This window comes from Suricata suricatta, chromosome 6, assembly GCF_006229205.1.
Source record: "Suricata suricatta isolate VVHF042 chromosome 6, meerkat_22Aug2017_6uvM2_HiC, whole genome shotgun sequence".
Classification (NCBI taxonomy): Eukaryota; Metazoa; Chordata; class Mammalia; order Carnivora; family Herpestidae; genus Suricata; species Suricata suricatta.
The window spans coordinates 65,705,525-65,727,974 of NC_043705.1; the positions used below are offsets into that span (position 1 = coordinate 65,705,525).

A 22,450-nucleotide genomic window follows, 5' to 3' on the forward strand; every position below is an offset into this window, starting at 1 on the left:
ATAAATATTTTTCATTTCTTGAATCTTTATCATGTGCTATTATGTTCAGCAGTGAGCAGGATACAAAAAGGAATTAACTATAGCTCTGTTTTTGAAAGCTTATAGTCTGTTTGGAGCAATAAGACACAAAAACAAGAAGAGGTCAGTACAGATCAGTAAATCCTTAGTAATATGGAAAGTCATGTGAAGGAAAGATCATTGTGGGTAGATATGGTGAAAGAAAACTTGAGGAGAGGATGATATTTTAGCCAGGCATTAAAGAATGAAAAGCATTTTACTAGGTAGTTTGGAAGGAGGGGAGAATATTCTATGAGTGAATTTCAGACTAGCCTGAACAAAGATAAGAATGGGCAAATTAACATGGCTGAAAGGCCAGAGCAAACCTTCTAAATCCAGGATCATCCAGTGGCCAGAGCATATTTCACTAGTTTATTAATACCTTATAAATGTAATTATGACCTTTTTTCAACTGAATTCCTACCACCTGTGCATTCACGTTTTTCAATGAATATGAGGCATGGGCTTTAATAAGTTAGCAAGTACAGTATTTAACGCTTTAAAAAATAGTATATTTTTATTTATATTTAGCTAGGAGACTTTTGGTCAAAAATGAAATTCCCAAGGCCCTCCTCCAGATCCTACTGATCAAGAATTGGAAAAATAACCATACGGGGGCACCTGGGTGGCTCAGTCTGTTGAGGGTCGGACTTTGGCTCATGTCATGATCTCATAGTTCACAAGTTTGAGACTGATGCTGTCAACACAGAGCCTGCTTCAAACCCTCTGTTGCCCCTCACCACCACCACCGCCCCTCCCCTGCTCTCTCTCTCAAAAATAAATAAAAACATTAAAAAAAGAAAAATAGCCATACCTATTTGGGTACATATGATGACAATGAACATTTTTATATTTCAGAAATAAGGTAATGGGATTCTTTCCCAATGTAGTGAAGTAGTGACTGAGTGATATCCTATCATTTCAGGACTAGCATTAATTTATTTGGGACAACAGCATGCTGTTAACACTACTGAAATATTCCTGTTTTTTCCTGTTACTTGGAAGGAGACCTCTGTGATCTAGCACTGATTTGGTCATCGAAAAACCTCGTGTCTCAGTTTTCCTCTCTTATCAGGAGACTCTCTCTCTGACCCTCTCATATAATATTAGCAATTCCCAACTCTATATAGTGACCTTATCCAGTTTCATCTTCTGTGATGGCTTTATCACCATCAAATGTAGTGCATATTTCTTTACTGTGTGGGGGGGGATTTTTTTCATATTTTTCTCCTCAAGTGTTTATGTCAGATTCCAGCTGTGGTCTAAATGGAAGTTTTTACTCTTAAATTTTTTTTATAATAACTTAGCTCAGGACAAGTTTGGACTTAAAAGAATTAACAAGGGGTGCCTGGATGGCTTTGTCAGTTGAGCGTCGACTCTTGATTTCAGTCAAGTCACAATTTGAGGATCATGGGATTCAGACCCAAGTCAGGTTCCACACTGAGCCTGCTTACGATTCTCTCCTCCTCCTCCTCCTCCTCCTCTTCTTCTTCTTCTTCTTTCCTTCTTTTCTTCTTCTTCTTCTCCTCCCCCTCCCCCTCCCCCTCCCCCTCCTCCCCCTCCTCCTCCCCCTCCCCCTCCCCCTCCTCCCCCTCCTCCTGTCTCTCTGCCCTGCTCACACTCTCAAAAGAAAAAAAAGGAAAGACAGAAGACAAAGAAGCAGCCACTAGAGTGTAAGCTCCGTGAGGGCAAGGACTGCTTGCTGTGGTGGTTAGTTGCTGCTCTAACTCTGGAGCCTTGAACAATCTCAAGCATCTACTAAGTGCTCAATAAATATTCATTAAATGAAAGAATAGACATGATAATGCTCATCTTATAGATTTGTCATGAGAATTAAAGCAAAGATTATGTGTAAAAATATACCTAGGACAACACAACCTAGTATGGGATATAGAATCCAAAAACCCTAAAAGTCCGATATGGTTCTCAGAATGCCAGACCTGACTTTTAAATGTATGAACCTCAACCCAGACACTGGGAGATACTAGTGAAGTGTATGTTTTAAATATATTTGATTTTTGAAAATTATATTCATCATCCTTATTTTCATAATGAGTAATTTTTTTTACAATGACGAGAACTTTATCATGATATCATCAGCAGTCAGCCTTATGTCAGGTGACAAAACTTTCTTTCACATAAAAGATGGAAGAAGACCGTACACATTTTGCCTAACCATAGACTGAGGACTGCTGGTGACTTTATTTGATGTGTATGTTGGCACTGTTTGATAATGATTATATTTAAACTATAAAATGCCTTTTCTTTTCTTTTGTTAAATTAATCACAAGAAAGACCACCTGGAACTCCAGACAAATGCAAATGTTAACATCAGGGTCCTTGCCGTGAGTTTTTATGAGGATTAAAGAAAGGGAGTTACAAAGAGTAGGACATTTGATTTTAGCATGTGTGATAGTCTCATAGCCTATTTTCTTGAAACTTTCTCCTCAAAAATATGCATCTCAGAATCTAACTTTCCAGTTGCACAGTGTAGATTTATGGATTGATTGTAGTGTTTTGTACTCTGTTTTCTTAACGGCACTTAAATACAGGAGAATCTCATCTCTGCTTTTTCTCTGGAATATATCTATATGCTGACAGTCATCTGACTATTGGGCTCTCAGGACAGTCTAGCTTTAGACCTAGTGTTTTAAACAATTTGTGTCTAAGGGCGTCTGGGTGGCTCAGTTGGTTGAGCGTCCAACTTCAGCTCAGGTCATGATCTCATGGTTTGTGAGTTCAAGCCCCACGTTGGGCTCTGTGCTGATAGCTCAGAGCCCGGAGCCTGCTTCAGATTCTGTGTCCTCCCAGGCTCATGCTCTGTCTCTCTCTCTTAAAAATAAATAAACATTAACAAAAACTTTTTAAAAAATTTGTGTCAAGTTAAAGATGTCTCTGTCAGATTCAAGTTATAGTTTAGGAACAATTTGTGTTTATCAGTAAGGGACAAATTTACATTTAAAAGATAGGAAGCAAATCAGTGTCTGTATGAATAGCTCTCTTCTCCCTTCAGAAACGCTGCTGCTTCAGTGCTCATCATTTTGCTACTTTTATCCAGTACAGATACTTTCTTCAGTTGTTAAGTTTTGATTAGTTTCAGAGCACTAAAGGAAAGTGGAATTTTTCAAGGAGGGTTAATTCTACTGCTACTCCACTTCCCAAGCTTCTCCACTCAGCTTTGATCTTATGGGTCATACCTTGACATTTTTACTGGGTTCAAGGGCCTGAGAAGAGAGCGTTGGTTCGGTAACCGCTTCCTTCCTGGTACAGCTGTGATTTCTGGACTGTTTGGGGGCACTTTTGAAATTCTTTCAAAGAGGCTCTCTTCAGATTTTCTTCATAATTATCCTTTCCCCAGACTGATAGAAGGGTTGTAAAATGATGCATCTCCCTTTCACTTTACGTCGTTTTTCTGAAGTTACTAAAATACATGGTGTGTGTATCATTGGACCAGTCAAGCCTGTGTTTTAATGTTATTTGGTGATTAATTCTGGTCCTTGTCACCACCACCCCCCCCAATCAGGGCATGTACACAAATCCTTAGCCTTGAAAGTTTTATAGCCCCAGAGAAACAAAGATTAATCATAATTATGTTATCTTCCTGAAAATCTCAAGCCCTGCTTCCCTTTTTAAGAGCACAGATGATTCCTGAACCAACAGGAAGCGAAGCTCAGAAATTTCTGAACATTGCCTTTTCTTTGCCCTTGACTGAGAAAGAGAGTATGGCTCTCTCAAAACTGTCCAATGATTTTCTTCTCAGGTCACTTAAGTAAATGTCCTTCTCAATTCTTATCTCTTTCTTGGCAAATACAATTTCACCATCCAACCCCCTTTACACAATAACTCAGTCCTTCCTTTGAGCTTCTGCCCCACTCCAGTTGGCTTCGCTATCATACTTAACACTTTGTGCTAGGATTTGGTGTGAGCCTCTCCTCTGTGCTAGATTCTGATCTTCGCCAGGTCAGGAGGCTTGTATTATTCATCACCATATGCAGAGAGCATAACAAATAGTATGCACATAGTTGTTACCTGATAAACACATGTTAAATTAGTGAATGAGTAGCAGTCCTGCTGAAGATCAGCAGCACTGACCATTGTGTGACATAGTAACCGTGTTCCTCCATATTGGACACAGCTGTGCTTCTCTTGAGCTCCTGCGTGTGTGAGCACATGTGTGCATGCACCGAGAAACGCCTGCCAGAGAGCATGTTAGGATGAATGGATAGCCTGTTCATAGTAAATGACACATTGGTGCCCCATTCCTGATTTGATCTTAGTTTATTTTTTATTTGCCTCACTTTTCCCATTTTCATTTTAACTTATGCAGAGTATATTTTATAAGCTCCTTAAAACCCTTTTAAGAACATAAGCTAAACTTTATTATTTTGTAGAAATAATAAAGCATATGGGAGGTCTAATACCTCTTTGCTGAGGGGGGAGCTACGGGGGAAAAACATCCTAAAAATGCTATTTGCTGTTGCTCAGATATTGAAAATACATGATAGGAACCTTTAACAAAACTGCCTCAATTGCCAGAGAAACTATCTTCCAAGTCCAGTGACATCGCTGTAAAAAATAACAGCTTAGCCAAAGTAGGGAAGGCCACTGTGACGGTGTGTGCTCCCTTACCCTTCAAAACAGCAACTGTAGAGGGGTGTCTGGGTGACTCAGTTGGTTAAGCGTCCAACCTCGGCTCAGGTCATGACCTTACAGTTCGTGATTTTGAGCCCCACTCTCTGCTGTCTGCACGGAGCCCACTTCAGATCCTCTGTCCCCCTCTCTCTTCACCTCTATCCCCACACCCTCTCTCCCACTCTCAAATAAACATTAAAAAAACCAAAAGCAACCATAGAGAGTCCTTGAATAGTTAAGTAATCTCCATTCCCTCGTAAAGATTTAGTACTACCTCACCTTTCTATGATTTTTAAAAAATTTTTTATGTCTATTTTATTTTGAGAGAGAGACAGAGAGTGAGCGGGAGAGGGACAGAGAGACAGAGGGAGACACAGAATGTGAAGTAGGCTCCAGGCTCTGGACTGTCAGCACAGAGCCTGATGCGGGACTTGAACCCACAGACTGTGAGATCATAACCTGAGCTAAAGTTGGACACTTACCCATCTGAACCACCCAGGCGCCCCTCTATGATTTTAAATGTAGGATTTTGTATACACAATTTCAGGTCACCTTGGCAAAACTAAATGGAGATTTAAACACATATGTTTTAAAGACAGTTTGTCTTTCTTGCTTTTGAAAGACCCAAACATTGACCCAGGGCATTTGCGTTTAAATCGTTGCTCTGGATGTTCAAGGAAGTGCTTACTCTTCTGAGAAATGGTATTAGACTCTATGTTAGAGGAGTTGATGATTTTGTGGGCAAACTTGCTTTTGCAAAAAATCAATGACAGTAACCAAATATTTGGGTATCCTATGAAATGGATTATGAATACAGTTAAATGCCATATACAGTTTCTCTACTTGAGTAAGCATAACAGTGTTTCAGCAAAGAGTTAAACCAATTCACAGCTGAAGTAAATGATAATGGCTATCCTTTTTTGAATTCTTACCACATGCTAGGTACTGTCTGTCCTAAGTACCTTCATCAAATTAATCTCATTTAATTCTCACAACACATTTATTCTAAAAAATAGATTTTATTTGTGTTTTATAAGTAAATATTATATGAGGCTCAGAGAGATAACTTCACTCACCCATAGTCACATAGCTATTAAATACCAGTGCCAAGGTTCAGAGCCAAAACCTATCTGATTCAGAGTCCACATGTATAAGCACATGGCTTTCTCACTCTCTGTTTTGTGAAATCATCACACTCTTCCTGTTCCGATGTAGAACATCCCAGACAGTAGTAAGATTTTTTTTAATTTTTTAATGTTTATTTATTTTTGAGAGAGAGAAAGAGTCAGAGAGGTGGAGAGGCAGAGAGAGAAGGAGACACAGAATCTGAAGCAGGCTCTAGGCTCTGTGCTGTCAGCACAAAGCCTGATGTCGGGCTCAAACTCACAGACCTGAGACCATTGCTTGAGCTAAGGTCAGACACTTAACTGACCCTGATGGTAAGTTTTGATGCATTTCTACCCATAATTAAACTCAGTAAGGTTAGTCTCTGTTTTTCATGATAGCAGGCAGCAGAACCTGAGTGAGTGAGGTGATCTCTCATGGAGGAGACACCTGGCTGGCTCAGTCGGTTTAGCATCAGACTTCGGTTCCAGTCATGATCTTATGGTTTATAAGTTTGAGCCCCATATTGGGGTTGCCTCTGTCAGCACAGAGCCTGCTTCAAATCCTGTGTGCCCCCTATCTCTCTGCCCCTCCCCAGCTCATTCTCTCTCACTCTCTGTCTCAAAAATAAATAAATATTTAAAAAATAAATTAAATAAATAAATAAAATAGAAGTACATGAGGGGTGTCTGGGTGGCTCATTCAGTTAAGCGTTTGACTCTTAATTTCAATTCAGATCAGGTTGTGAGATCAAGCCCCACATCCATCCACACTTACCGTGAAGCCTCCTCAAGATTCCCTCTTCCTCTTCCCCTCACCCACTCACACACGTGCTTGCTCACTCTCTCTCTCTCTCTCTCTATCTCTCTCTCTCTCTCTCTCTCCCCCCCTCCCTCTCTTAAAAATTTAAAAATAAAGAAAAATTTTTAGGTACATGATACCCTCCCAGATGGTATGTATGTCACACTCTTGAATTACCAGCATGTTTTAAAAATTATTTCAATTTCATGGGACATGAAACTTTTATTTGGGGAGAGAATATGAAAAAGAACAAACTAGTGTGCCATCATAAAAGGAAGTGTTTATGGCCCAGCTCTACCATTAAGTTTTGTGACAGTTGAAAAGTTAAGAACCTCAGCCAAAAATCTTTAGTGCATATTAGATCAATACTTTTTTTTTTAAATTAAAGAAATTCAGAAAGCTCATGAAGGAGATAGTCTTAAATTTTTTAAGGCAGGTTTTAGGCTATTTGGATGTTCTCACACATTCATGATTATGCTCAGAAATTAATATCACCCTGCTGTTCTCATTTATTTCATGCCCTGAAATCCTGTTGTTGAAATTACAAGACTTGAAAATAACAGGAACATCCTGTTGTCAAAAATAAATTCTTTATGATAAAATACCGTTTCAGCTAAAGCCAGGTTTTGTTTTGTTGAGGGTGGAAGGACCTCAGTGAGAGAGGGGCTTCTGAGTGACAGAATAAAATTTGGATTCACTGCCCTTCCCTCCTATCTGTTATATCTCCAACTAAATGGAGTTTATTCATTCATATGAATTTTTACATTTTGCAAAAATGATAATATGTGGTGTCATTAAAAACTTTCATGGGAGGGAAAAAAAACACCAACTTTCTGGGAGCAGTAAGAATTGTCTAAGTTGCCTAGCTCATGACTATTGAGTATTGTACTTAGACATATGCATGTTTATCATTTCTTCTATGATTTATTCAGTAGTCCCCTAGCTCCTAGGAACTCATATGCAAAGTAAAGTAAAACACAGAAGATACTTCCTAAGAAAGGGATTTTTAGATTTTTTAGGGGAATGTGACGCTTGCAAACATTTTAGGCTATTTTTCTCTTGGGTCCCACTTATGCTTTGGAGCCACAGTTAAAGCACTGACTTAGGAGTTCAGTCAGGTGCCCGGCAAGCCTCAGGTTCTTGCACCTTGGTTTCTTCACCAAAGATGGAGGAAGGATGGTTGGTCTTTTCATCCCTTCTAGTTCTCAGATTCTATGCAGAAACATGTTCTGAAATGAAAGGAGGAAGTGCTTTTGTCCACCTGGTGAGCCAGGCAGGTCGATGGGGACATTCACAATGCTTGCTCTCTAACGGTTAACACTGAGAATGCTCCAGCAACTGCCCCATCCAGAATGCAGGCTCCCTCCTCTCGAACCACCCCCCCCCACCCCGCCGGCAACAAATGGACTTTACCCCTCCAGCATCCTTTGCTGCCTCCTTGAGGGCTGTGAGGGGCAGTGAGAAGGAAGCCATTAGGATCACCTGAACCAACAGTCTGCCACTGCTGACACTGCCCACGCTGTGGGGCTGGACCTGCTTGTTGGTGTGTGGCAGTGCCATCACGTTACATGGGCCTGCCTTCACTGGGACTTGCCTCTTCTTACATGACCCCTAATTACCTTGAACCAAGGTTTCAAGTTAGAACCAAGTTTCAACAACTGGCCTTACGGGAACACATGAGTCATGAGGAAAAGCTGCAGAGGGAAAATTTTCTTCTTCCCCTCTTGCAGAGCCATTATGGACACCGCTCGGTCTTATTTGCATTACTGAATCACTAAATATCTGCCGATTGGTAAGGAATTGGAAAGGGAAACGATACCAACCCCTCCTCTTCCATGAAGTCTTCCCTGACTACCCCAGTAAAAAATGTTCCTCTCATTGAATTCCTACTGTTCGGTGTTTTTTCCCGTGCACATAAAGGTGATTAGATGTTACACTTCTCTCTCTACTATTTGGAATCTCCCTTTTCTTCACATGGGGTTAAGTCTTGTATATAATTAAGAGGATTTGGGGATTTGTTATAGGTGATGCTAATAATAGTAAATAGAATTTTTTAAAACAATTTTCTTTTTTTAATGTTTATTATTTTTGAGAGACAGAGTGTGAGCAGGGGAGGGGCAGAGAGAAAGCGGGTCACAGAATCCAAAGCAGGCTCCAGACTCTAAGCTGTCAGCACAGAGCCCAGTGTGGGGCTCGAACTCACGAGCTGTGAGATCATGACCTGAGCCAAAGTCGGCCGCTTAACTGACTAAGCCACCCAGGCGCCCCACTGGTAAATAGATTTTATCGTGCACCTGCAGCATGCCAGGCACTGATCCAAGATCTTTACCTGTATTAACTCATTGAGTTGTTACTCTCAGCTCTGAGTTAGACGCTACTGTTCTTTCCATTTTACTTGTTAGGAAACTGAGGTCAGAAGAAAAGCTCAATACTAGCCCAAGTCACAGAGTCAATGAAAGGTGTACCTAGGATTGGTTCAAATAGTCTGGTTCCAGAGCCTTCATTCTTTTTTTTTCTTTAATGTTTATTTTTTGGAGGGAAAGAAACAGAGAGTGAGTGGGGGAAGGGGCAGAAAGAGAGGGAGACACAGAATCTGAAGCAGGCTCCAGGCTCTGAGCTGTCAACACAGAAGCTGACGCAAGGCTCAAACTCACCAACCATGCGATCATGACCTGAGTCGAAGTGGGACCCTTAACTGACTGAGTGAATCAAGCACCCCCCACTTTTTTAATTCTTTAAAACATTTATTTTTGGAGATAGAGAAATAGAGCATGAGTGGGGGAAGGGGCAGAGAGAGACAGAGTCTTCCTTCAGTCTTAACAGTACACTTTTTTTGTAGACAGTATCATCCTAATCCAATAAGAGGCTCCAACTACTCTGTTCTTCTCACACTTATACCCTCAATAGTAACATCATTCATTTTCCTTTGAGAAACTTCTTTACATAAACCATAAAGGAGATCACTTTACGTCTATCTGGTGTCTACTTCAGGGCCTTCCCACTTGGGACTTTTCAGTGTTGCTTCTACAGCTGTGTAACCCAGTCCTTCGGATTTCAAAGCTCTAAGGAAAGTGAAATGTGTCATTTCCTCACCAAAACTGGGGATATCCCATAGAGTGAATAGAATTTTGTCCTCCATATCCTCACTTCCAGTTTTACTTTTCTGAAATTAATCCATGAACTCTATCTTGTTTTCCCAGGTATTGTGGTCCATATTTCTTGTTTTGTTTTGTTTCAGGTTTTTATTTAAATTCTAGTTAGTTAACATATAGTGCAATATTGGTTTCAGTAGTAGAATTTAGTGATTCATGACTTATATATAAGACCCAGTGCTCATCACAAGTGGCCTCTCTAATACCCATCCCCCATCTAGCCCATCCCCCGCTCCCTCCCCTCCAACAACCTTCAGTTTGTTCTCTATAGTTAAGAGGCTCTTAGGGCTTGTGGGTGGCTCAGTCTGCTAAGCCCCTAACTCTTGATTTCAGCTCAGGTCGTGATCTCATGCTTCTCTCTCTCCCTCTCTCGGCCCCACACCCACTCATGCTTCTCTCTCTCTCTCACTCTCTCTCTCTCTCAATAATTAAATAAACTTTAAAAAAAAAAAAGAGTCTCTTACGGTTTGCTTCTCTTTTTTTTTCCCCTTCCTCTATGTTCATCTGTTTTGTTTCTACATATTCTTACCTTTTTACATATTTATTAGGTATCCTTCACATGTTAGGAGTGCATTATGGAATTTTATAATATTCTTTTATTGTTATATTTTATTTTTCTTGCTCCAAGATCCTTCAGGAAAGGAATTATACCTCTTACACTTCTTATATTTCTGGTTATAACTGTCACACTACAAACATGTATAAATAATAAATAATAATTAACGTCATAGACCAGCTCTAGCCACTACCTAGTATGAACATATCAAGGGTGAGATAAAACACATCTTAGATGTGCTAACCCATTACTTTGGAGACCAACATCCTCAAATATTTGCTCAGTAAAACATTCAGGATATCAGAATTGAAATGGGCCCGGCAATAGAGCTGAGCATTGGAGTTAAGACATAACTATGTTATGTACAACTTGAGATAATGACCTTAAAATGCTTGACATATCACCTCATCTACTCACATTTCACTTGTTTTCTTAGTAGTTAAAAGTTAGCCCTGTTGTTATCAGGATATTTTAGTAATAGCACAAGGAAGTATAGAGTATATTTTAAACAGCATTGACTAAATCCACTTAACAGTGTCTTAATGATTTGACGTCAACATTTAGGAACATCCGTGATTGCAGTGTTCTATAAATATTAATGTGACTGTAGATAATACAAGATGTCTGTGTGATTGAGCACTCACTTCTACAGGGAGTGTTCTGGAAGTTTTCTCTTGAAGCATTTACAACTTTCAAATAAAGTCAGAGGAATCTGTGGACTGAATCCCCAAGGCAATATAATGTGGCTGCCAATCAGTAAAATGTGATTGATTAAAGGTTGGGTTATCCTGGGACTGGCGTGGCTCAGTGAGTTGAGTGTCTGACTTCGGCTCAAGTTCATGATCTCACGATTCATGGGTTCAAGCTCCATGTCGGGCTTTGTGCTGACAGTGCAGAGTCTGCTTCAGATTCTCTGTATCCCTGTCTCTCTGCCCGTCCCCTGCTCACGCTGCCCGTCCCCTGCTCACACTGTCTCTCTCTCTCTCTCAAAAATAAACACCAAGGGGCGCCTGGGTGGTTCAGTCAGTTAAGCCTCCGGCTTTGGCTCAGGTCAGATCTCACGTTCGTGGGTTCGAGCCCCGCGTCAGGCTCTGTGCTGACAGCTAGCTCAGAGCCTGGAGCCTGCTTCTGGTTCTGTGTCTCCTTCTCTCTCTGCCCCTCCCCCTCTCATGCTCTGTCTCTCTCTGTATCAAAAAGAAATAAAAAACATTAAAAAATTTTTAAAAAAATAAACATCAAGAAAAAAGTTTTTTAGGTTGGATTATCTTTCTACCAAGTGATTTTTGCCTTTTGGAGAAATGCCCACTATTGCTGTCAGAATTTGTTGACCCTTAAAATATCTGTATCATCATATTTCTACCTTTCTCATTATTTCTTGGGCTCTAATGAAACATATACAAGTATCTTGTAAGAGTATTTGGGGAAGGACTACCTCAAATTCTACGAAATCTTCCTCAGGAAAAGGAAGTGATATTTATGATAACATGACACATGCCCCCCCAAACTCCTCTAAGCTATTCCTAAATGTTTTGAGCTTATTGAAATCTCAGATTTAAAGTACAAAAAAATAAAAACTGCATTTGCAATATTCACCTGAGATGGAAAGTACTGCCTCCTGCCTGTGTGAGGAGGGATTAGCTTCACATGAAGGTTATACGCGAAGGCTCTTTGTCCACAGGTGCAATCATGAAGTAAAATGAGAGTTGGGGGTTACCAAAAGACAGATATTTTTTGGAGATTAATCCTGTAATCCCATGGTCACCTCTATAAGTCCCTTTTAAAATAAACTTAGAAAAACCTATCATTTTACTGTCTTCTGATACAAGAACATGATATGATAGTCAGAAATGATTTAGCCATCCATTCAGAGGTTTGGTGAGTAATAGGTAAGGGCAGGGCACCTTTGAATGCTCTTGGACAATGGCATTTTCCAGTACCAAACAATTTTGTTTTATGAGAACATCAAGCATTAGTACATGTAAAAAATAACAAGTCAGCCTGACCTTATTCTGATTAAATTTTGAAGGGCCCTGATTCGCTGGAATCTACCTGGAGTAGAGTTCCCAAGCACTGTCCCCAGTGGGTTGATTGAAGCAGTAGCATCAGGGAACAGACTGTTTGGACTAGAGCTTCTTAGAAAAAGAAAAAAGGTCATTTAGGGAATTGTGATTTTCAGAATGTTTTTTATCAACTGTCTCTAATCTTTTTTTATCTGACCTTGAAAATTTTAGGCAGTTTAATATTTGATGAATTTAAATATCTGCTTTGTTTGAAGTATATGAAACAATATTGCTCTGGTATATGCATATTTTTCCTTGCTCAATCTTTTCAAGTAATATAAACATATAGATACATTTTAAACACTAAAAGATGAGACTAATTCTTATTCTTTGGTCCTTTGACTTCTTTTAAGGCAATTGTCAGTGTGTTGAGTTAGGTAGCAAAACTAACTAACCAGGGCATAGCCAGAGCTCTAGAACTGGTAGACAAGGCAGTGATTTTCTTCTCCATCTTCAACAGCAGCGTTGTCTGAAACTACAGTGTATGTTCACTCCCTCTTTCTCTATCACTCACTCACTAGCTGTGTTTTCATTGTGGCCACTATAATTGCCTGTAAAACCTACGAAAGCTAGTTGTAGTAAAGGAAGTGGAGTTATAGGCAGTCTTGGGCATTCTCATGGACATTCAGAAGCAGATAGTGAGATATAGTTGGACCTCAGAGAACCTGGAATTAGAATGCTGAATACCAAGACCATACTTTGCATCTCTTAGGGACCGCAGAGTCTCCCACATCTTTTTGTGAGTATCTCAGTGCTCATCCAACCCTTCCTTCTCTCCTCCCTTTGTCCATTTCTTCTGTATATTCATTGTGTATTTACTCCAGTGTGGATGTTTGCCCTAATTGTACATCGACTCTAGTATCCACTGCTATCTGGTACTTTTATCCATGTCAAATTCTTTTTTCTTTTAAGTATTTATTTATTTATTGTGAGAGAGAGAGAACATTTGCACTCATGTGCATTGGGGGATGGGCAGAGAGAGGAAGAGAAAAAATCCTAAGCAGGCTCTGAGCTGCCAGTAAAGAGCCTGATTAAGGGCTTGAACCCATGAAATGTGAGATCATGACCTGAGCTGAAATCAAGAATCAAGACGCTTAACCAATTGAGCCACCCAGGTGCCTGCCTCCCATGTCAGATTATTAAGAGCAGAAAGTTGATTGGCTCAGCTCAGCTTTTAGAGCAGAGGTGCCAAGTTATAAGTCAGGGGCAAGCCAGAAAAATGACTGTCTTTGGGTCAGGTATCCATCTCAAAGCTAATCATCTGTGGCAAGTGTGGGGATAGAGGCACATGGCACATGGAATCACCTTTTCAGGAAGCCTTGAACAATGTGGGCAGCTGCAGATCCTGTCTGTTACACTTACAGTCACAAACTATTACTTCATGGGTTTTCAGAGGTAGCAGGACTGAATATCTCAATCCCATCCACTCCCACCTCACCTCCGGCACTCCCATCTCGGTCCTAGCAGTCTGCAGATGTGTTGTGTCCCTTCTCACGTTATTTACTAGCTCTCTCCTGTTCCACAATCAGAAAGCTCAGGTTGCAAATCCCAGTCTTCTACATACGACAGGTTTCTGTTTCTCTTTTTTTTGTTGCCTGCCGCTTTTCTGTCTGGTTCTTCAGGCTACTGTGACCACCATAGGAGATCTCTGGGAATGAGTCTCCTTGGGATTACATAGCCCCTTGGCTTCACTGCCAAAGAGATGTAAAGATTAATTAAGTTGCTAATTACATTCAGCTACTTTATGTCCCATGAGTATGCTAGAGGAGTGCTTCCCAAACTTCCAGTGTGCACATGAAACACCTGGGATCTTGTTAAAAATGCCGTTTCCTTGGGAGCTGTTGCAGGAGTGTGAGATTCTGCATTTTTAACAAGTGCCTGGGTCATGCTGCTGCCCATGCTGAAAAAAGAACAATACTTTCAGTAGAAGGGCAGATTCTGAAGTCTGCGCACTTACTGTAAATGCAGTCCTCTGGTGAGGAAGCACCATGCCCAGGTGTCTTTATATGCTCTTCCGTGTCCAGCAGTGTACCCGGTGTGTGATAGAATTCAAATGTTGCGTGGGTTATTACTGAACCGACGCACATGGAATACAGGATTTTTTTTTTTTGCCTGCTTTTTTTTCAGTGAGTGGTTTTTAAAAAGTGCTAAAAATCAGTTATATCAATAAACATTTCTTAAGGGTCTGATTATGCAATAAACATTTCTTAAGGAAAATATTACAGTTCCTGTCCTCAAGGAGAACAGTGGTGTATTTACCACAAAAATGTTTTTACTGGAATTGTGGAAATAAGTTTAAAATTGTAGAGGTAACAATTAAGGTAAATGAGCCTGTTTATGCTGCTAGCAGTCTGACCTTCTGTAATTTAGAAGGCATTTTTTTGTACATACAGTGAGGTTAGTGGGGTTGTTGGAATGCTTACGTGTGATAATGCATATAATAAATGCCCGCACCTAATAAGTGATGGCTGCTGTTTTATGAGTAATGATGGTGGAAGTAAGAATAATAGCAGTAATATTTCAGTTTTCATTATCCAGCTAATTCACTCTAGGAAAATACTTTGTCCCTCCCCTTCCTCTCTAAGTTCATATATTACCCTAATGTGTGATTTCACATTGTAGGGCTTATCTGCAATTTAATCTTAATATTGTTCTTGTTTAAAGTTTAAACTTCAAGGAACATGCATTTTAAGAATTCTGTTGATTTCCTGTGGTACAAAACTGCTATATGCACTACAATAGAAAGAAAGAAAAATAAATGTATTTTCCTACATTGCAGCTAGTTAAACTCAAACTGTTATTTTCCCCTTCACTCTGATGTCATCATACATGTATTCAGCAGAAAAAATTAATGTGCTTAAAGTGTTTCTCTAAACCTCTCTTGCTGTGTTGGATGGGACAGAAAATACATACATATACACAAATTTACATGCATATATACATAAATTAATAAGCAAATAAAAAATGTGTTAATAATATCTTTGGAAAGAAAGTAAATGGGACATGCAATGAAAGGAATATTGAAATCACAAGTATTGGCATAGATCTTATTTATAAATGATAAGCGTCTACATAATGAATAACATCTGTATTCTTCAACTAAGGCCAATAAACAGATATATTGTACTGCCCACACAAAACAGAAACCAGTTTGCAATAAATGAACAATTTTTCATTCATCATATACTCAAATCAATTTCTTGGATAAAACTGACAGACCGTCTCCTTTATCCCCACATAAAGTAGTATATCTTCCATGAAGAAAAAGTTGGTTGGGGCAACAATGTAGCTGTTGATGTAGCTGTCTCTTAAGGAGACCTACCTTGTGGGAGGTTGGAACATGGGCCTCTGAATCATAACTGTTACCAGCGTCTTATTGAGAAGTACTTACAAAGAAGACCTTAGAAGTCAACATTTAGAGTTGACCCTTGAACCCAGTTTGAAATGCGCGGGTCCCCTTATATGTGGCTTTTTAAAATAAATACAGTGTATACTCTAAATGTATTTTCTTTTCCTTATGATTTTCTCTTATGATTTTTCTCTTCCTTATGAGGTTCTCTTCTCTAGCTTACTTTATTCTAACAGTACAATATAGAATACATACAACATACAAAATGTGTGCCAGTTGCTGTTTATGTTATCAATAAGGCTTCTAGTCAACAACAGTAGGCTATCAGTAGAGAAGTATTTGGGGAGTCAGTAGTTATACATGGATTTCTGACTGGAACAGGGGGTCCGTGTCTCTAATCCCTGAATTGTTCAAGGGTCGGCAATATTATTCTTCCATTACCTAGTTCTTTTTTCATTACCTGTCTGACCCAGATGTAACCCAGATAGCAGCTCCCTGGATTTTTTGAAGTCCTCCAGTATACCGAGGTCAACTTGTTCCTTAAAATATAATTTAAATAGACTCAAATCACAGCCTCACATACAAGGAGTCCCCAGCGTCCTTCCCAGTATTTTTAGCATTTGTAAGTGGAGCTCACATCTCTCCTGGACTCCTTTGCTTCTGAGTTCCTTCTCATGTTGATTTCATACAGGAAAAAAAGAAACTGAAATACCCCATGCCACCCACAGATATATATTTTTTACGTCAAGTTAGGTAATGCAAGTGAAAACACTTCAAGAAGTATGAAGTGCTGTCTAGGGGAGGTAACAGTCTTCCTATATGAGAAAGTGATATAAAGCATTGTGAGTGCGCTAAGAGCAGACCAGAAGGGAAAAACTGAAGATAATGAAAAAGCATCTACTTGTTTCATCTAGTTGAAAATAGATAAAAGGAGTGAAGCCCTGACTAGATTTTGAAGTTAATTTGATTGTCTGTGGGTTACAATAAGAAAGGAAACTTACACATGAAAATTTAAAAGGGAACAGTCAGCAAAAGTTAGTCATGAAGCCAGAAGAGTATTCAACCCTGAAAGAGAGAAGGGTCGCCAGAATTCTTTGAAGCTGGGTGAGCCAGTAATTACAAGGAACACATTTTTCCTCACCCTTTTAAAGAAAGCAGATCCACATGGCCTTTGTCTCATTTTCTGGTGACTGCCAGGTCTGTTCTTGAAGCAGTAGCTGCCAGGGCGCTAACCCGCTCCTCTCATGTGTGCATGGCTCTCAGGCTCATTACTTACATTACAGTCAGTTTTTCCGAGAATCTGTTCCCAGTCTCCTTTCAGAAACTATTTCTTACATGATGTTCACTGTTTCCCAACCCCACGCACATCACTTTCATGTGGTCTTATCCTCAAACTACCTGGATGTACCTTATCTCTTATTCGATTGGATTGGAAGACATTTGGATTGGTGTGGGTCATTTGTTGTTGTTGTTGTTGTTTTAAGGGCAGAATATACTTAATTTATTTGAGGCACTTTTTAAAAATATTTTCAATGTTTATTCTGGATAGAGAGTATGAGCAGAGGAAGGGCAGAGAGAGAGGGAGAGAGAGAATCTGAAGCAGGCTCCAGGCTCTGAGTTGTCAGCACAGAGCCCCATGCAGGGCTCAAACTCAAAAACCGTGAAATCATGGACGCTTAACCGACTGAGCCGCCCAGTTGCCCCTCAGGCACTTTTAATTATATGTCAGAAATTTTATTCTACAGCTCTAGAAATCCCATTACAATAATACTGATCAGAAAATTAGAGTAATACCTATTAGCATTAAAGGAAAAGGTAAATGAGGAGAATTTAAAGGGTGTTCTTGTATTAAAAGTAATTTGAGGATGTGGAATGACATAGCCCGCTCCACCAGTTTCCATGGCAGCGTCACAGAAGTGTGGAGCCCCTGACTGCTATCTGCACGAGCAGGTTACCTCTGTAGCCCTGTCTCATTTTCTAGTGTCTCATTTGATAGTGCGTTAGAAGAGTTAACCAGCTCCCCAGACTCGAAGAGAGATGATATGTGCATGAGGCAGATCACTTTTTTCTAGAGGAATACTGGCATGGAGGCACAGCTGCACAGAAGTGGGTGCGGGCAGGACCATGCAGTGCTGAGGCAGCAAGAAGGCATGCTGTGGGGCCAGAGCCCTCCTCACAGTGATCCAGCCACATGCTGCCCATGTGAAGGACAAACTTAGGGAACTCTCAGCAGCCCAGTATTCGTGAGAGGCCATGATTTGTGTGCCTCTGCAGAATCTGGCGCAAGTGGGTCACCTCAACATTTATTAATTTTCCTGCCCCTTTTCTGAAAGAATGGGCCAGCTTGGCCAAGTCATCACACAAGCAAGGAGAATTGTAAAGATTTTTAAGAGCTGCGGCACATAGAGAATCCTCTTCTCTTACCAAGAGACACTGCAGACTTGCCTAGTTAGTTACTTCTAACTTCGTAGGGGTCCACTTTGCCTCCTTTAACCAGGAACCAGGATAGTGTGCCATTCTTTGGGGTACTGGGTTCAAGTTTTCTTCTTTTTTTTTTAATGTTTTTTTTGTTGAAGGAGCAAGAGAGACAGAGTGGGAGCTGGGGAGGGGCAGAGAGGGAGACACAGAATCCAAAGCGGGCTTTAGGCTCTGAGTTGTCAGGGCAGAACCTGACACGGGCCTCAAACCTGACACGGCTCCAACTCACGGGCCGTGAGGTCATGACCTGAGCCAGAGTTGGGTACTTAACTGACTGAGCCACCCAGGAGCCCCACAAAAGCTGTCTTCTAAAGTAAAGTTTTTCGAAAGGCACTTCAAGTAGAGACATGACCACCAAATATGGTCAGCCGCTGGGAAAGGTAGATGCGGAAGAGTCAAACCTATATGACAGCACTTGCTGCAAATGTTTAATGCTCCTCAGGCAGCTTACAGTAGATTCAGTAACCCCATTTTACAGACTGAAGTTGAATTATGATGACATTTTTCAAGGTAAAACTAAAGCAGTGAAGTCCGTGTGAGTTCCTTTGTTAGTGTCTGTGTTTGTCTAAGCAACTTTTGACCAGTCTCTGGCAGTGAATCCACAATTCAGATGAAAACAATTGTTTAAAGCCCCTGTATGTAAAATGAGTAGCTGACATGACTACTATTTTTAGTGCAGAAATATATTCAAGATCAAAGCCGTTAGTGTTTGCCTGTTTTATTTAGTCATATGCCTTTTACCTGGAAGATACAGGTCCTGTGGCATACAGATGAGTGTTCAGGGAATGATTCAGTCTTTGTGCTGTCCAAATTAAATTCTAAAAGCCAGGATATTCATCATTCTGACAACTCTTTGCAGATGCAGAATGTGTATTGAAATCTCTCTTGAAAGGTGTCTTGTTTACTTAAGGAATACATTTACCAGATCATGTTAATTAGAAATAATACCTGAGTAAGGTCTTTAATAATATATCTCTTCTTAAATATAAAATGGAGGCCTATTTTTCCCAGTTGCAAGAATGACTATTTCTCCTGATTTTCCTATATTTTGGATTTTGAGGTCTCCTTCTAAATTGGTTCTTTTTTTTCCTTGAGTTTTCTTAGGAATCCATTCTTTTTGGCTGTAGGTAATCTGGGTTTATAGATATTATGTATTAAAATGGAGAAGTCGGAAAAAGATACTTAAAAGGAGATACTCCTTACTATTAAGATTTCTTATAATTAAAGGTATTATAATTTTTTTTATTTTTTTAAAGTTTATTTATTTTTGAAAGAGCACAAACAGGAGAGGGGCAGAGAGAGGGGGACAGAGGATTTGAAATGGGCTTTGCACTGAAAGCAGTGAGCCCAATGCAGAGCTCAAACCCACAACTCGCGAGATAATGACCACTCGAGCCGAAGTGGGACACACCAGCGGAGCCACCCAGAAGCCCCAGTATTATAAGTCGTAAGAGGTGTGTTCTTTATGATACCTCAAAAGCACAGTTTTAGATATTGAGAACACATTTGGCAGTCCTCCATTTTTACAATTTTTTGGTGAAAGATTTCATGTAATGAACAAGAGGATTTTAGGACCTGTGAGTAAAAATCTCCAGTTAAAAGGGTGCCTGAGTGGCTCAGTTGGTTGAGTATCTGACTTTGGCTCAGGTCATGATCTCGAAGCTCGCAAATTTGAATCCCACATCGAGCTCTCTGCTGTAAGCATGGAACCCAATTTGGATCCTCTGTCCCCCTTTCTCTCTGCACCACCCCCACTCACTCTCTGTCTCTCTCAAAATAACTACACTTAAAAAAAATTTTCCAGTTACATCTCTGAAACCATTTGCCATGGAATTTAAATGTTACCAAAATAAATAATGTAAGCTTACCTTGTACCTCATTGATCTAAGTAAACTCCAGAATCATAGATACAATTGTGTACTAGAACTTCCAAATGGAAAGTTGTCATCATTTTCAAGAGAATTAATGGCTCTTGGAGATATGTATAACTTAGATATGACAGAACTGACATTCACTCAAAAAACAAGATTGTAGAAATGACAGAATGAGCCCTAGGAATCCTCCAATTTGCCTTTAAACAATGTCTTCTTGGGGCACCTGGGTGGCTTAGTTGGTTGGGCCGCCAACTTCGGCTCAGGTCATGATCTCACAGTCCATGGGTTCAAGCCCCGCGTCGGGCTCTGTGCTGACTGCTCAAAGCCTGGAGCCTGCTTTGGATTCTATGTCTGTCTCTTTCTGTCTCTCTGTCTCTCTCTCTCTGTCTCTCTCTCTCTCTCTCTCTCTCTGCCCCTACCCCGCTCACACTTGGTCTCTCAAAAATAAATTAAAACATTTTTTAAAAATGCTATGAGGTCCTCCATAAGACCTTGGTCTTGGTAGGCCGATAAGATAGAGCTAGAAAACGTGAACGTGTGCTTCTCCAATTTATTTTGCTATAACCTTTGTTAAAGTTTTCTGAGCACCTCAGGATATGCATGTTCCACAGAACCTACTTTGTGAAGCAGTGGGTTGGATTTCATCATGTATCCTGTACTCAAACAAAGCTTCAATTTGGCAAACCAGAAATTTGCTTTTGCCAACATTTAGATACAAAGAGCTAGTATAGAATGATGATGTAACCCATTCCAAATTTAGAAACGTGTTTATTGAAGCTGTCTGAGTTGTCTTGTCTCTTCTCCCTTCCAGGTGTTTCATCCCGAACATCTACGCGGCTCTCTTCACTGCGGCTCTTGTTCCTCTAATGTGCCTTGTGGTGGTGTTTGTGGTGTTCATCCACGCCTACCAGGTGAAGCCACAGTGGAAAGCATACGACGATGTCTTCCGAGGAAGAACAAATGCTGCAGGTTTGAAAGGAACCCTTTTTGCACTTTTGAGATGGGAACTGTTTAATGGTGGGAAAAAGTCACTGAATAATATTTATAGGGGGGGAAAAGGAGAGAAGTTAGAGTCCGCTTCTAGCTCTGAAGCCATAAGTTCAGCCACAGCTCTTCAGGTTCACCTGCCTCTTGGCCCTTCCTGACATGTCTCTTTCTTCAGGGCTCCACAGGTTTTTCTCTGGTTCCAGTTGTGTCCTTAAGATACTTATGTTCAGAGGGCACCTGAGTGGCTCAGTTGGCTCATGACCGACTTCAGCTCAGGTCATAATCTCATGGTTCATGGGTTTGAGGGCTGCATTAAGCTCTGTACTGACAGCTCAGAGCCTGGAGCCTGCTTCGGATCCTGTGTCTCCCTCTTTCTCTCTCTGCCCTCCTCACAGTTTGTGAGATCAAGAGCTATGTTGGGCTCTGTGCTGGTGGCATAGAACCTGCTTGGAATTCTTTCTCTCCCTCTCCTTCTGCTCTTCCCCTGCTTGTGCTCTCTTTCTCTCTCTCTCTCGCAAAATAAATAAATAAACATTTTTAAAAATTAAAAAAAAAAAGATACAGCCTTGGGCACTGCTTCCCCAGGCTTTCTTCAAGTCAAGCAAGAACAACTTGTGTTCACCTGTGAAATCTATTCATTTCTGGGGCGCCTGGGTGGCTCAGTTGGTTAAGCCTCCGACTTCGGCTCAGGTCAGATCTCACGTTCGTGGGTACGAGCCCCGCATCAGGCTCTGTGCTGACTGCTAGCTCAGAGCCTGGAGCCTGCTTCCGGTTCTGTGTCTGCTTCTCTCTCTGACCCTCCCCCTCTCATGCTCTGTCTCTCTCTGTATCGAAAACAAATAACACATTTTTAAAAATTAAAAAAAAAAAGAAATCTATTCATTTCTTTCAGCTTCTGAGACTTCATCACAGACAACCCTCCCTAATGCCCATGAGTGCTGTATTTGGCATGTGGGGTTCTGACTGTGCTGACAGATGTTTAAAAACATATGTGATGGGACCGCTTCATAACTGGCTACACATGTCTGGTTACTTAAGAGCGCAAGTCTTTCCAGCTCAAGTTGGCTTTCACTGCAGCTCATTTTTTCCCTTTGAATCATATTTAATACAGGTTTTCATGATCTGATTCTTTGTTGTTGTTGTTGTTGTTGTTGTTAGATTAGAGTCTCTTAGGAATTTTCTTCACTAGGAACAATAACCACACACCTTCATAGAGAAAATTCTCTCTGAAATTGTGTGAGTGATGGGGATAAAGAATCTTGTGACCTGGAGATGGGGAATCTGTTCTGGGCTAATGAGGAAGTCTCCTTTTTTCTGATTTTTATATATCTAAAGCAAAATGAGTAAGAGGGGAATTCTTCACATTTTAAGTGCTTTCCAAAGTTTGAGCACGATACTGT

At 40.4% G+C, this 22,450-nt stretch overlaps 1 protein-coding gene across 1 annotated transcript in view; it reads left to right on the forward strand.

Moving 5' to 3' along the window:
* The window catches only part of ADGRV1 (adhesion G protein-coupled receptor V1), a 506,381-nt gene that overhangs the window by 389,914 nt on the left and 94,017 nt on the right, over positions 1-22,450 (forward strand). The window contains exon 86 of the mRNA XM_029942597.1: positions 20,875-21,032. Coding sequence (XP_029798457.1) covers positions 20,875-21,032 — 158 coding nt within the window. The remainder of the gene's footprint in view (positions 1-20,874; positions 21,033-22,450) is intronic.